This window comes from Panulirus ornatus, chromosome 53 (genome assembly GCF_036320965.1).
Source record: "Panulirus ornatus isolate Po-2019 chromosome 53, ASM3632096v1, whole genome shotgun sequence".
Classification (NCBI taxonomy): Eukaryota; Metazoa; Arthropoda; class Malacostraca; order Decapoda; family Palinuridae; genus Panulirus; species Panulirus ornatus.
The window spans coordinates 13,846,355-13,863,211 of record NC_092276.1 but is presented as its reverse complement, the minus strand read 5'-3'; the positions used below and the strand labels follow the sequence as shown (position 1 = coordinate 13,863,211).

Genomic DNA, 16,857 nt, shown 5'->3' with positions numbered 1-16,857 from the left:
CTCCAATTCACTCTATTCCTTGCCCTCCTTTCACCCTCCTGCATGTTCAGGCCCCGATCACACAAAATCTTTTTCACTCCATCTTTCCACCTCCAATTTGGTCTCCCTCTTCTCCTCGTTCCCTCCACCTCCGACACATATATCCTCTTGGTCAATCTTTCCTCACTCATTCTCTCCATGTGCCCAAACCATTTCAAAACACCCTCTTCTGCTCTCTCAACCACGCTCTTTTTATTTCCACACATCTCTCTTACCCTTACGTTACTTACTCGATCAAACCACCTCACACCACACATTGTCCTCAAACATCTCATTTCCAGCACATCCATCCTCCTGCGCACAACTCTATCCATAGCCCACGCCTCGCAACCATACAACATTGTTGGAACCACTATTCCTTCAAACATACCCATTTTTGCTTTCCGAGATAATGTTCTCGACCCACACATTTTTCAAGGCTCCCAAAATTTTCGCCCCCTCCCCCACCCTATGATCCACTTCCGCTTCCATGGTTCCATCCGCTGACAGATCCACTCCCAGATATCTAAAACACTTCACTTCCTCCAGTTTTTCTCCATTCAAACTCACCTCCCAATTGACTTGACCCTCAACCCTACTGTACCTAATAACCTTGCTCTTATTCACATTTACTCTTAACTTTCTTCTTCCACACACTTTACCAAACTCAGTCACCAGCTTCTGCAGTTTCTCACATGAATCAGCCACCAGCGCTGTATCATCAGCGAACAACAACTGACTCACTTCCCAATCTCTCTCATCCCCAACAGACTTCATACTTGCCCCTCTTTCCAGGACTCTTGCATTTACCTCCCTAACAACCCCATCCATAAACAAATTAAACAACCATGGAGACATCACACACCCCTGCCGCAAACCTACATTCACTGAGAACCAATCACTTTCCTCTCTTCCTACACGTACACATGCCTTACATCCTCGGTAAAAACTTTTCACTGCTTCTAACAACTTGCCTCCCACACCATATATTCTTAATACCTTCCACAGAGCATCTCTATCAACTCTATCATATGCCTTCTCCAGATCCATAAATGCTACATACAAATCCATTTACACTTAACTTTCTTATATTTTGATTTTATGTCTCTAATGTTTGAACTATTTGATTCCAGCTTGGTTTATTTCCTTTGTTATTTGTATGTCTGCTTTTATCACAGTGAAATAAGATTTACTGAAGTGGATATAATGTTAAGAGTTCCATAAGACTATTGTTAAAGTCACAGCATTATATTCTGAAATTGAACTGAACAAGGATGTTACCATAAATGCCATATAGATATTTCTCCAGTAGATGGTTACTACTGATTTCCTTTGTATATTCGGATGAGTTTGAATAAATAAGAGAAGGTTATTGATAAAGTGCTATTGAGGTTTCATTGTTGTTACTGGATAAAGAAAGTTACGCTTGGAGTGTGTAATTACGCAGTCATTATTTCTTTCAGCATGAACTGGCAAAGGCCATCACATTAGAGCAGGGCAAAACTCTTATTGATGCAGAAGGAGATGTCATGAGAGGCCTCCGTAAGTCATATTTTGTTGGAAGTTCTTCTGATCTCACTTTACTAGGGCTTCATCCAACTGGCAAAGTGCCCTTTTTTTGCTAACATATTTGTCACTAAAATACTGATTATGAATGATTTTGAATTTGATGATTTTTTCCTCTAGCTCAGAGTGATAACTTGCTTTAAAGAATGTGTAAATAGGAAACCAAACTGACAATTATGTACAAAGGTTTCAAATGATTTTAAGATTAAAGAAAAGCCATGAATTTTAAATATTTGTATTTACTATCATTTTGATATATCAGCATGCTGCCAATAAATTAACCTGTGATAATGACCTAGAAACTTAGTTGAACTTTAAGTTTGTCTCTTTTAATACACAAGATCTTAATGAATATTTATTCATATTTTATTATGCTTAATTGCTGTTTCCCACATCAGCAAGGTAGCATCAGGAAAAGGTGAAGAATGGCCCATCCACTCATATACACACACATTATATATATATTTTTTTTTTTTTTTTTTTATACTTTGTCGCTGTCTCCCGCGTTTGCGAGGTAGCGCAAGGAAACAGACGAAAGAAATGGCCCAACCACCCCCCATACACATGTACATACACACGTCCACACACGCAAATATACATACCTACACAGCTTTCCATGGTTTACCCCAGACGCTTCACATGCCTTGATTCACTCCACTGACAGCACGTCAACCCCTGTATACCACATCGCTCCAATTCACTCTATTCCTTGCCCTCCTTTCACCCTCCTGCATGTTCAGGCCCCGATCACACAAAATCTTTTTCACTCCATCTTTCCACCTCCAATTTGGTCTCCCTCTTCTCCTCGTTCCCTCCACCTCCGACACATATATCCTCTTGGTCAATCTTTCCTCACTCATTCTCTCCATGTGCCCAAACCATTTCAAAACACCCTCTTCTGCTCTCTCAACCACGCTCTTTTTATTTCCACACATCTCTCTGTACCCTTACGTTACTTACTCGATCAAACCACCTCACACCACACATTGTCCTCAAACATCTCATTTCCAGCACATCCATCCTCCTGCGCACAACTCTATCCATAGCCCACGCCTCGCAACCATACAACATTGTTGGAACCACTATTCCTTCAAACATACCCATTTTTGCTTTCCGAGATAATGTTCTCGACTTCCACACATTCTTCAAGGCTCCCAGAATTTTCGCCCCCTCCCCCACCCTATGATCCACTTCCGCTTCCATGGTTCCATCCGCTGCCAGATCCACTCCCAGATATCTAAAACACTTCACTTCCTCCAGTTTTTCTCCATTCAAACTCACCTCCCAATTGACTTGACCCTCAACCCTACTGTACCTAATAACCTTGCTCTTATTCACATTTACTCTTAACTTTCTTCTTTCACACACTTTACCAAACTCAGTCACCAGCTTCTGCAGTTTCTCACATGAATCAGCCACCAGCGCTGTATCATCAGCGAACAACAACTGACTCACTTCCCAAGCTCTCTCATCCCCAACAGACTTCATACTTGCCCCTCTTTCCAAAACTCTTGCATTCACCTCCCTAACAACCCCATCCATAAACAAATTAAACAACCATGGAGACATCACACACCCCTGCCGCAAACCTACATTCACTGAGAACCAATCACTTTCCTCTCTTCCTACACGTACACATGCCTTACATCCTCGATAAAAACTTTTCACTGCTTCTAACAACTTGCCTCCCACACCATATATTCTTAATACCTTCCACAGAGCATCTCTATCAACTCTATCATATGCCTTCTCCAGATCCATAAATGCTACATACAAATCCATTTGCTTTTCTAAGTATTTCTCACATACATTCTTCAAAGCAAACACCTGATCCACACATCCTCTACCACTTCTGAAACCACACTGCTCTTCCCCAATCTGATGCTCTGTACATGCCTTCACCCTCTCAATCAATACCCTCCCATATAATTTACCAGGAATACTCAACAAACTTATACCTCTGTAATTTGAGCACTCACTCTTATCCCCTTTGCCTTTGTACAATGGCACTATGCACGCATTCCGCCAATCCTCAGGCAACTCACCATGAGTCATACATACATTAAATAACCTTACCAACCAGTCAATAATACAGTCACCCCCTTTTTTAATAAATTCCACTGCAATACCATCCAAATCTGCTGCCTTGCCGGCTTTTATCTTCCGCAAAGCTTTTACTACCTCTTCTCTGTTTACCAAATCATTTTCCCTAACCCTCTCACTTTGCACACCACCTCGACCAAAACACCATATATCTGCCACTCTATCATCAAACACATTCAACAAACCTTCAAAATACTCACTCCATCTCTTTCTCACATCACCACTACTTGTTATCACCTCCCCATTTGCGCCCTTCACTGAAGTTCCCATTTGCTCCCTTTCTTACACACTTTATTTACCTCCTTCCAGAACATCTTTTTATTCTCCCTAAAATTTAATGATACTCTCTCACCCCAACTCTCATTTGCCCTCTTTTTCACCTCTTGCACCTTTCTCTTGACCTCCTGTCTCTTTCTTTTATTCATCTCCCACTCATTTTCATTTTTTCCCTGCAAGAATCGTCCAAATGCCTCTCTCTTCTCTTTCACTAATAATCTTACTTCTTCATCCCACCACTCACTACCCTTTCTTATCAACCCACCTCCCACTCTTCTCATGCCACAAGCATCTTTTGCGCAATCCATCACTGATTCCCTAAATACATCCCATTCCTCCCCCACTCCCCTTACTTCCATTGTTCTCACCTTTTTCCATTCTGTACTCAGTCTCTCCTGGTACTTCCTCACACAAGTCTCCTTCCCAAGCTCACTTACTCTCACCACCCTCTTCACCCCAACATTCACTCTTCTTTTCTGAAAACCCATACAAATCTTCACCTTAACCTCCACAAGATAATGATCAGACATCCCTCCAGTTGCACCTCTCAGCACGTTAACATCCAAAAGTCTCTCTTTCGCGCGCCTGTCAATTAACACGTAATCCAATAACGCTCTCTGGCCATCTCTCCTACTTACATACGTATACTTATGTATATCTCACTTTTTAAACCAGGTATTCCCAGTCACCAAACCTTTTTCAGCACATAAATCTACAAGCTCTTCACCATTTCCATTTACAACACTGAACACCCCATGTATACCAATTATTCCCTCAACTGCCACATTACTCACCTTTGCATTCAAATCACCCAACACTATAACCCGGTCTCGTGCATCAAAACCACTAACACACTCATTCAGCTGCTCCCAAAACACTTGCCTCTCATGATCTTTCTTCTCATGCCCAGGTGCATATGCACCAATAATCACCCATCTCTCTCCATCAACTTTCAGTTTTACCCATATTAATCGAGAATTTACTTTCTTACATTCTATCACATACTTTCCACAACTCCTGTTTCAGGAGTACTGCTACTCCTTCCCTTGCTCTTGTCCTCTCACTAACCCCTGACTTTACTCCCAAGACATTCCCAAACCACTCTTCCCCTTTACCCTTGAGCTTCCTTTCATATATATGTATATATATATGTATATGTATGTATATATATATATATGTATATATTCATATATATTTATATATATATTTGTTCATTATACTTAATAGCCGTCTCCCGTGTATATATATATATATATATATTTTTTTTTTTTTTGCTGTCTCCCGCGTTTGCGAGGTAGCGCAAGGAAACAGACGAAAGAAATGGCCCAACCCACCCCCATAAACATGTATTAACATACGTCCACACACGCAAATATACATACCTACACAGCTTTCCATGGTTTATCCCAGACGCTTCACATGCCCTGATTCAATCCACTGACAGCACGTCAACCTCGGTATACCACATCGATCCAATTCACTCTATTCCTTGCCCTCCTTTCACCCTCCTGCATGTTCAGACCCCGATCACACAAAATCTTTTTCACTCCATCTTTCCACCTCCAATTTGGTCTCCCACTTCTCGTTCCCTCCACCTCCGACACATATATCCTCTTGGTCAATCTTTCCTCACTCATTCTCTCCATGTGCCCAAACCATTTCAAAACACCTTCTTCTGCTCTCTCAACCACGCTCTTTTTATTTCCACACATCTCTCTTACCCTTACGTTACTTACTCGACCAAACCACCTCACACCACACATTGTCCTCAAACATCTCATTTCCAGCACATCCATCCTCCTGCGCACAACTGTATCCATAGCCCACGCCTCGCAACAATACCACATTGTTGGAACCACTATTCCTTCAAACATACCCATTTTTGCTTTCCGAGAAAATGTTCTCGACTTCCACACATTCTTCAAGGCTCCCAGGATTTTCTCTCCCTCCCCTACCCTATGATCCACTTCTGCTTCCATGGTTCCATCCGCTGCCAGATCCACTCCCAGAAATCTGAAACACTTTACTTCCTCCAGTATTTCTCCATTCAAACTTACCTCCCAGTTGACTTGACCCTCAACCCTACTGTACCTAATAACTTTGCTCTTATTCACATTTACTCTTAACTTTCTTCTTTCACACACTTTACCAAACTCAGTCACCAGCTTCTGCAGTTTCTCACATGAATCAGCCACCAGCGCTGTATCATCAGCGAACAACAACTGACTCACTTCCCAAGCTCTCTCATCCCCAACAGACTTCATACTTGCCCCTCTTTCCAAAACTCTTGCATTCACCTCCCTAACAACCCCATCCATAAACAAATTAAACAACCATGGAGACATCACACACCCCTGCCGCAAACCTACATTCACTGAGAACCAATCACTTTCCTCTCTTCCTACACGTACACATGCCTTACATCCTCGATAAAAACTTTTCACTGCTTCTAACAACTTGCCTCCCACACCATATATTCTTAATACCTTCCACAGAGCATCACTATCAACTCTATCATATGCCTTCTCCAGATCCATAAATGCTACATACAAATCCATTTGCTTTTCTAAGTATTTCTCACTTACATTCTTCAAAGCAAACACCTGATCCACACATCCTCTACCACTTCTGAAACCACACTGCTCTTCCCCAATCTGATGCTCTGTACATGCCTTCACCCTCTCAATCAATACCCTCCCATATAATTTACCAGGAATTCTCAACAAACTTATACCTCTGTAATTTGAGCACTCACTCTTATCCCTTTTGTCTTTGTACAATGGCACTATGCACGCATTCCGCCAATCCTCAGGCACCTCACCATGAGCCATACAAACGTTGAATAACCTTACCAACCAGTCAATAATACAATCACACCCTTTTTTAATAAATTCCACTGCAATACCATCCAAACCTGCTGCCTTGCCGGCTTTCATCTTCCGCAAAGCTTTTACTACCTCATCTCTGTTTACCAAATCATTTTCCCTAGCCCTCTCACTTTGCACGCCACCTCGACCAAAACACCCCATATCTGCCACTCTATCATCAAACACATTCAACAAACCTTCAAAATACTCACTCCATCTCCTTCTCACATCACCACTACTTGTTATCACCTCCCCATTTGCGCCCTTCACTGAAGTTCCCATTTGCTCCCTTTCTTACGCACTTTATTTACTTCCTTCCAGAACATCTTTTTATTCTCCCTAAAATTTAATGATACTCTCTCACCCCAACTCTCATTTGCCCTCTTTTTCACCTCTTGCACCTTTCTCTTGACCTCCTGTCTCTTTCTTTTATACATCCCACTCAATTTCATTTTTTCCCTGCAAAAATCGTCCAAATGCCTCTCTCTTCTCTTTCACTAATAATCTTACTTCTTCATCCCACCACTCACCACCCTTTCTAATCAACCCACCTCCCACTCTTCTCATGCCACAAGCATCTTTTGCGCAATCCATCACTGCTTCCCTAAATACATCCCATTCCTCCCCCACTCCCCTTACTTCCATTGTTCTCACCTTTTTCCATTCTGTACTCAGTCTCTCCAGGTACTTCCTCATACAAGTCTCCTTCCCAAGCTCACTTACTCTCACCACCCTCTTCACCCCAACATTCACTCTTCTTTTCTGAAAGCCCATACAAATCTTCACCTTAGCCTCCACTAGATAATGATCAGACATCCCTCCAGTTGCACCTCTCAGCACATTAACATCCAAAAGTCTCTCTTTCACGCGCCTGTCAATTAACACGTAATCCAATAACGCTCTCTGGCCGTCTCTACTACTTACATACGTATACTTATGTATATCTCGCTTTTTTTTTTTATTATACTTTGTCGCCGTCTCCCGCGTTTGCGAGGTAGCACAAGGAAACAGACGAAAGAAATGGCCCAACCCCCCTCCATACACATGTATATACATACGTCCACACACGCAAATATACATACCTACACAGCTTTCCATGGTTTACCCCAGACGCTTCACATGCCCTGCTTCAATACACTGACAGCACGTCAACCCCGGTATACCACATCGCTTCAATTCACTCTATTCCTTGCCCTCCTTTCACCCTCCTGCATGTTCAGGCCCCGATCACACAAAATCTTTTTCACTCCATCTTTCCACCTCCAATTTGGTCTCCCTCTTCTCCTTGTTCCCTCCACCTCTGACACATATATCCTCTTGGTCAATCTTTCCTCACTCATCCTCTCCATGTGCCCAAACCACTTCAAAACACCCTCTTCTGCTCTCTCAACCACGCTCTTTTTATTTCCACACATCTCTCTTACCCTTATGTTACTCACTCGATCAAACCACCTCACACCACACATTGTCCTCAAACATCTCATTTCCAGCACATCCATCCTCCTGCGCACAACTGTATCCATAGCCCACGCCTCGCAACCATACAACATTGTTGGAACCACTATTCCTTCAAACATACCCATTTTTGCTTTCCGAGATAATGTTCTCGACTTCCACACATTCTTCAAGGCCCCCAGGATTTTCGCCCCCTCCCCCACCCTATGATCCACTTCCGCTTCCATGGTTCCATCTGCTGCCAGATCCACTCCCAGATATCTAAAACACTTCACTTCCTCCAGTTTTTCTCCATTCAAACTCACCTCCCAATTGACTTGACCCTCAACCCTACTGGACCTAATAACCTTGCTCTTATTCACATTTACTCTTAACTTTCTTCTTCCACACACTTTTCCAAACTCAGTCACCAGCTTCTGCAGTTTCTCACATGAATCAGCCACCAGCGCTGTATCATCAGCGAACAACAACTGACTCACTTCCCAAGCTCTCTCAACCCCAACAGACTTAATACTTGCCCCTCTTTCCAAAACTCTTGCATTCACCTCCCTAACAACCCCATCCATAAACAAATTAAACAACCATGGAGACATCACACACCCCTGCCGCAAACCTACATTCACTGAGAACCAATCACTTTCCTCTCTTCCTACACGTACACATGCCTTACATCCTCGATAAAAACTTTTCACTGCTTCTAACAACTTGCCTCCCACACCATATATTCTTAATACCTTCCACAGAGCATCTCTATCAACTCTATCATATGCCCTCTCCAGATCCATAAATGCTACATACAAATCCATTTGCTTTTCTAAGTATTTCTAACATACATTCTTCAAAGCAAACACCTGATCCACACATCCTCTACCACTTCTGAAACCACACTGCTCTTCCCCAATCTGATGCTCTGTACATGCCTTCACCCTCTCAATCAATACCCTCCCATATAATTTACCAGGAATACTCAACAAACTTATACCTTTGTAATTTGCGCACTCAGTCTTATCCCCTTTGCCTTTGTACAATGGCACTATGCACACATTCTGCCAATCCTCAGGCACCTCACCATTAGTCATACATACATTAAATAACCTTACCAACCAGTCAACAATACAGTCACCCCCTTTTTTAATAAATTCCACTGCAATACCATCCAAACCTGCTGCCTTGCCGGCTTTTATCTTCCGCAAAGCTTTTACTACCTCTTCTCTGTTTACCAAATCATTTTCCCTAACCCTCTCACTTTGCACACCACCTCGACCAAAACACCCTATATCTGCCACTCTATCATCAAAGACATTCAACAAACCTTCAAAATACTCACTCCATCTCCTTCTCACATCACCGCTACTTGTTATCACCTCCCCATTTGCACCCTTCACTGAAGTTCCCATTTGCTCCCTTGTCTTACGCACTTTATTTACCTCCTTCCAGAACATCTTTTTATTCTCCCAAAAATTTAATGATACTCTCTCACCCCAACTCTCATTTGCCCTTTTTTTCACCTCTTGCACCTTTCTCTTGACCTCCTGTCTCTTTCTTTTATACATCTCCCACTCAGTTGCATTTTTTCCCTGCAAAAATCGTCCAAATGCCTCTCTCTTCTTTTTCACTAATACTCTTACTTCTTCATCCCACCACTCACTACACTTTCTAATCAACCCATCTCCCACTCTTCTCATGCCACAAGCATCTTTTGCGCAATCCATCACTGATTCCCTAAATACATCCCATTCCTCCCCCACTCCCCTTACTTCCATTGTTCTCACCTTTTTCCATTTTGTACTCAGTCTCTCCTGGTACTTCCTCACACAAGTCTCCTTCCCAAGCTCACTTACTCACCACCCTCTTCACCCCAACATTCACTCTTCTTTTCTGAAAACCTATACAAATCTTCACCTTAGCCTCCACAAGATAATGATCAGACATCCCTCCAGTTGCACCTCTCAGCACATTAACATCCAAAAGTCTCTCTTTCGCGCGCCTGTCAATTAACACGTAATCCAATAACGCTCTCTGGCCATCTCTCCTACTTACATAAGTATACTTATGTATATCTCGCTTTTTAAACCAGGTATTCCCAATCATCAGTCCTTTTTCAGCACATAAATCTACAAGCTCTTCACCATTTCCATTTACAACACTGAACACCCCATGTATACCATGTATGTGAGAAATACTTAGAAAAGCAAATGGATTTGTATGTAGCATTTATGGATCTGGAGAAGGCATATGATAGAGTTGATAGAGATGCTCTGTGGAAGGTATTAAGAATATATGATGTGGGAGGCATGTTGTTAGAAGCAGTGAAAAGTTTTTATCGAGGATGTAAGGCATGTGTACGTGTAGGAAGAGAGGAAAGTGATTGGTTCTCAGTGAATGTAAGTTTGCGGCAGGGGTGTGTGATGTCTCCATGGTTGTTTAATTTGTTTATGGATGGGGTTGTTAGGGAGGTGAATGCAAGAGTTTTGGAAAGAGGGGCAAGTATGAAGTCTGTTGGGGATGAGAGAGCTTGGGAAGTGAGTCAGTTGTTGTTCGCTGATGATACAGCGCTGGTGGCTGATTCATGTGAGAAACTGCAGAAGCTGGTGACTGAGTTTGGTAAAGTGTTTGAAAGAAGAAAGTTAAGAGTAAATGTGAATAAGAGCAAGGTTATTAGGTACAGTAGGGTTGAGGGTCAAGTCAATTGGGAGGTGAGTTTGAATGGAGAAAAACTGGAGGAAGTGAAGTGTTTTAGATATCTGGGAGTGGATCTGGCATCGGATGGAACCATGGAAGTGGAAGTGGATCATAGGGTGGGGGAGGGGGCGAAAATTCTGGGAGCCTTGAAGAATGTGTGGAAGTCGAGAACATTATCTCAGAAAGCAAAAATGGGTATGTTTGAAGGAATAGTGGTTCCAACAATGTTGTATGGTTGCGAGGCGTGGGCTATGGATAGAGTTGTGCGCAGGAGGATGGATGTGCTGGAAATGAGATGTTTAAGGACAATGTGTGGTGTGAGGTGGTTTGATCGAGTAAGTAACATAAGGGTAAGAGAGATGTGTGGAAATAAAAAGAGCGTGGTTGAGAGAGCAGAAGAGGGTGTTTTGAAATGGTTTGGGCACATGGAGAGAATGAGTGAGGAAAGATTGACCAAGAGGATATATTTGTCGGAGGTGGAGGGAACGAGGAGAAGAGGGAGACCAAATTGGAGGTGGAAAGATGGAGTGAAAAAGATTTTGTGTGATCGGGGCCTGAACATGCAGGAGGGTGAAAGGAGGGCAAGGAATAGAGTGAATTGGATCGATGTGGTATACCGGGGTTGACGTGCTGTCAGTGGATTGAATCGGGGCATGTGAAGCGTCTGGGGTAAACCATGGAAAGCTGTGTAGGTATGTATATTTGCGTGTGTGGACGTATGTATATACATGTGTATGGGGGTGGGTTGGGCCATTTCTTTCGTCTGTTTCCTTGCGCTACCTCGCAAACGTGGGAGACAGCGACAAAGCAAAAAAAAAAGAAAAAAAAAAATCTACAACCTCTTCACCTTTTCCATTTACAAGACTGAACACCCCATGTATACCAATTTTATATATATATATATATATATATATATATATATATATATATATATATATATATATATATATTCTTTTCTTTCAAACTATTCGCCATTTCCCGCATTAGCGAGGTAGCGTTAAGAACAGGACTGGGCCTTTGAGGGAATACCCTCACCTGGCCCAATTCTCTGTTCCTTCTTTTGGAAAATTAAAAAGAAAAAAAAACGAGAGGGGAGGATTTCCAGCCCCCCGCTCCCTCCCCTTTTAGTCGCCTTCTACGACACACAGGGAATACGTGGGAAGTACTCTTAATCCCCTATCCCCAGGGATATATATATATTTTTTTTTCTTTTCTTTTAAACTATTTGCCATTTCCCGCGTTGGCGAGGTAGCGTTAAGAACAGAGGACTGGGCCTTTTTTGGAATATCCTCACCTGGCCCCCTCTGTTCCTTCTTTTGGAAAATTAAAAAAAAAAACAAGAGGGGAGGATTTCCAGCCCCCCGCTCCCTCCCCTTTTAGTCGCCTTCTACGACACGCAGGGAATACGTGGGAAGTATTCTTAATCCCCTCTCCCCAGGGATATATATATATTTATATATTCATTTATTTATTCATTTATTTTGCTTTGTCGCTGTCTCCCGCGTTATCGAGGTAGCACAAGGAAGCAGACGAATGAATGGCCCAACCCACCCACATACACATGTATATACATACAAGTCCACACAAGCAAATATACATACCTATACATCTCAATGTATACATATGTATACACACACATACATATACATATATACACCTGTACATAATTCATACAGTCTGCCTTTATTCATTCCCATCGCCACCTCGCCACACTTGGAATAACAACCCCCTCCCCCCTTTGTGTGCGAGGTAGCGCTAGGAAAAGAGAACAAAGGCCCCATTCGTTCACACTCAGTCTCTAGCTCTCATGTAATATTGCACCGAAACCACAGCTCCCTTTCCACATCCAGGCCCCACACAACTTTCCATGGTTTACCCCTGACGCTTCACATGCCCTGGTTCAATCTACTGACAGCACGTCGATCCCGGTATACTACATCGTTCCAATTCACTCTATTGCTTGCACGCCTTTCACCCTCCTGCATGTTCAGGCCCCGATCACTCAAAATCTTTTTCACTCCATCTTTTCCCCTCCAGTTTGGTCTCCCACTTCTCCTCGTTCCCTCCACCTCTGACACATACATCCTCTTGGTCAATCTTTCCTCACTCATTCCCTCCATGTGACCAAACCATTTCTAAACACCCTCATCTGCTCTGTCAACCACACTCTTTTTATTACCACACATCTCTCATATCCTTACATTACTTACTCGATCAAACCACCTCACACCACATATTGTCCTCAAACATCTTATTTCCAGCACATCCACCCTCCTGCACACAACTCTATCCATATCCCACGCCTCGCAACCATACAACATTGTTGGAACCACTATTCCTTCAAACATACCCATTTTTGCTTTCTGAGATAATGATCTCGACTTCCACACATTCTTCAACGCTCCCAGAATTTTCGCCCCCTCCCACTCCCTATGATTCACTTCTGCTTCCATGGTTCCATCCACTGCCAAATCCACTCCCAGATATCTAAAATACTTCACTTCCTCAGTTTTTCTCCATTCAAACTTACCTCCCAATTGACTTGACCCTCAACCCAACTGTACCTAATAACCTTGCTCTTATTCACATCTACTCTCAACTTTCTCCTTTCACACACCTTGCCAAACTCAGTCACCAGCTTCTGCAGTTTCTTGCATGAATCAGCCACCAGCACTGTATCATCAGCGAACAACAACTGACTCACTTCCCAAGCTGTCTCATCCACAACAGACTGCATACTTGCCTCTCTTTCCAAAACTCTTGCATTCACCTCTCTAACAACCCCATCCATAAACAAATTAGACAACCATGGAGACATCACACACCCCTGCCACAAACCTACATTCACTGAGAACCAATCACTTTCCTCTCTTCCTACACGTACACATGCCTTACATCCTTGATAAAAACTTTTCACTGCTTCTAGCAACTTGCCTCCCACACCATATATTCTTAACACCTTCCACAATGCATCTCTATCAACTCTCTCATTTGCCTTCTCCAAATCCATAAATGCTACATACAAATCCATTTGCTTTTCTAAGTATTTCTCACATACATTCTTCAAAGCATACACCTTTGCGGAAGATGAAAGCCGGCAAGGCAGCGGGTTTGGATGGTATTGCAGTGGAATTTATTGAAAAAGGGGGTGCCTGTATTGTCAACTGGTTGGTAAGGTTATTTGATGTATGTATGATTCATGGTGAGGTGCCTGAGGATTGGAGGAATGCTTGCATAGTGCATATTGTACAAAGGGAAAGGGGATGAGAGTGAGTGCTCAAATTACAGAGGTATAAGTTTTTTGAGTAGTCCTAGTAAAGTATATGGGAGGGTATTGATTGAGAGGGTGAAGGCATGTACAGAGCATCAGATTGGGGAAGAGCAGTGTGGTTTCAGAAGTGGTATATATCCCTGGGGATAGGGGAGAACGAATACTTCCCACGCATTTCTCATGTGTCATAGAAGGTGACTAAAGGGGATGGGAGCGGGGGGGCTAGAAACCCTCCCATCCTTGTATTTTCACTTTCTAAAAGGGGAATCAGAAGAAGGAGTCACGCGGGGAGTGCTCATCCTCCTCGAAGGCTCAGATTGGGGTGTCTAAATGTGTGTGGATGTAACCAAGATGAGAAAAAAGGAGAGATAGTTAGTATGCTTGAGGAAAGGAACCTGGATGTTCTTGCTTTGAGTGAAACAAAGCTCAAGGGTAAAGGGGAAGAGTGGTTTGGGAATGTTTTGGGAGTAAAGTCAGGTGTTAGTGAGAGGACAAGAGCAAGGGAAGGAGTAGCTCTACTCCTGAAACATGAGTGGTGGGAGTATGTGATAGAGTGTAAGAAAGTAAATTGTAGAATGATATGGGTAAAACTGAAAGTTGATGGAGAGAGATGGGTGATTATTGGTGCATATGCACCTGGGCATAAGAAGAGAGATCATGAGAGGCAAGTGTTTTGGGACCAGCTTAATGAGTGTGTTAGTAGTTTTGATGCACGAGACCGGGTATTAGTGATGGGTGATTTGAATGCAAAGGTGAGTAATGTGGCAGTTGAGGGAATTATTGGTATACATGGGGTGTTCAGTGTTGTAAATGGAAATGTTGAAGAGCTTGTAGATTTATGTGCTGAAAAAGGACTGGTGATTGGGAATACCTGGTTTAAAAAGAGAGATATACATAAGTATACGTATGTAAGTAGGAGAGATGGCCAGAGAGCATTATTGGATTACCTGTTAATTTATAGGCGCCCTTAAGAGAGACTTTTGGATGTTAATGTGCTGAGAGGTGCAACTTGAGGGATGTCTGATCATTATCTTGTGGTGGCAAAGGTGAAGATTTGTAGAGGTTTTCAGAAAAGAAGAGAGAATGTTGGGGTGAAGAGAGTGGTGAGAGTAAGTGAGCTTGGGAAGGAGACATGTGTGACGAAGTACCAGGAGAGACTGAGTACAGAATTGGAGGTAAGGGGAGTGGGGGAGGAATGGGATGTACTTAGGGAAGCAGTGATGGCTTGCGCAAAAGATGCTTGTGACAAGAGAAGCGTGGGAGGTGGTCAGATTAGAAAGGGTAGTGAGTGGTGGGATGAAGAAGTAAGATTATTAGTGAAAGAGAAGAGAGAGGCATTTGGACGATTTTTGCAGGGAAATAATGCAAATGAGTGGGAGATGTATAAAAGAAAGGGGCAGGAGGTCAAGAGAAAGGTGCAAGAGGTGAAAAAGAGGGCAAATGAGAGTTGGGGTGAGAGAGCATCATTAAATATTAGGGAGAATAAAAAGATGTTTTGGAAGGAGGTAAAAAAAGTGCATAAGACAAGGGAACAAATGGGAACCTCAGTGAAGGGGGCTAATGGGGAGGTGATAACAAGTAGTGGTGATGTGAGAAGGAGATGGAGTGAGTATTTTGAAGGTTTGTTGAATGTGTTTGATGATAGAGTGGCAGATATAAGGTGTTTTGGTAGAGGTGGTGTGCAAAGTAAGAGGGTTAGGGAAAATGATTTGGTAAACAGAGAAGAGGTAGTAAAAGCTTTGCGGAAGATGAAAGCTGGCAAGGGAGCGGGCTTGGATGGTATTGCAGTGGAATTTATTGAAAAAGGGGGTGACTGTATTGTTGACTAGTTGGTAAGGTTATTTAATGTATGTATAATTCATGGTGAGGTGCCTGAGGATTGGTGGAATGCTTGCATTGTGCCATTGTATAAAGGGAAAGGGGACAAAGGTGAGTCTGTATGATTCATGGTGAGGTGCCTGAGGATTGGTGGAATGCTTGCATTGTGCCCTTGTATAAAGGCAAAGGGGACAAAGGTGAGTGCTCAAATTACAAAGGTATAAGTTTGTTGAGTATTCCTGGTAAATTATATGGGAGGGTATTGATTGAGAGGGTGAAGGCATGTACAAAGCATCAGATTGGGAAAGAGCAGTCTGGCTTCAGAAGTGGTAGAGGATGTGGATCAGGTGTTTGCCTTGAAGATTGTAAGTGAGAAATACTTAGAAAAGCAAATGGATTTGTATGTAACATTTATGGATCTGGAGAAGGCATATGATAGAGTTGATAGAGATGCTCTGTGGAAGGTATTAAGAATATATGGTGTTGGAGTCATGTTGTTAGAAGCAGTGAAAAGTTTTTATCGAGGATGTAAGGCATGTGTATGTGTAGATAGAGAGGAAAGTGATTGGTTCTCAGTGAATGTAGGTTTGCAGCATTGGTGTGTGATATCTCCATGGTTGTGTAATTTGCATATGGATGGGGTTGTTAGGGAGGTGAATGCAAGAGTTTTGGAAAGGGGGGCAAGTATGTAGTCTGTTGTGGATGGGAGAGCTTGGGAAGTGAGTCAGTTGTTGTTCGCTGATGATACAGCGCTGGTGGCTGATTCATGTGAGAAACTGCAGAAGCTGGTGACTGAGTTTG

The 16,857-nt window shown here is 42.7% G+C and overlaps 1 protein-coding gene across 1 annotated transcript in view; it reads left to right on the top strand.

Annotated features, from left to right (window-relative positions):
• The window catches only part of LOC139765246 (probable methylmalonate-semialdehyde/malonate-semialdehyde dehydrogenase [acylating], mitochondrial), a 70,743-nt gene that overhangs the window by 25,184 nt on the left and 28,702 nt on the right, over positions 1-16,857 (top strand). The window contains exon 4 of the mRNA XM_071692583.1: positions 1,482-1,560. Within this exon, the coding sequence (XP_071548684.1) occupies positions 1,482-1,560 (79 nt within the window). The remainder of the gene's footprint in view (positions 1-1,481; positions 1,561-16,857) is intronic.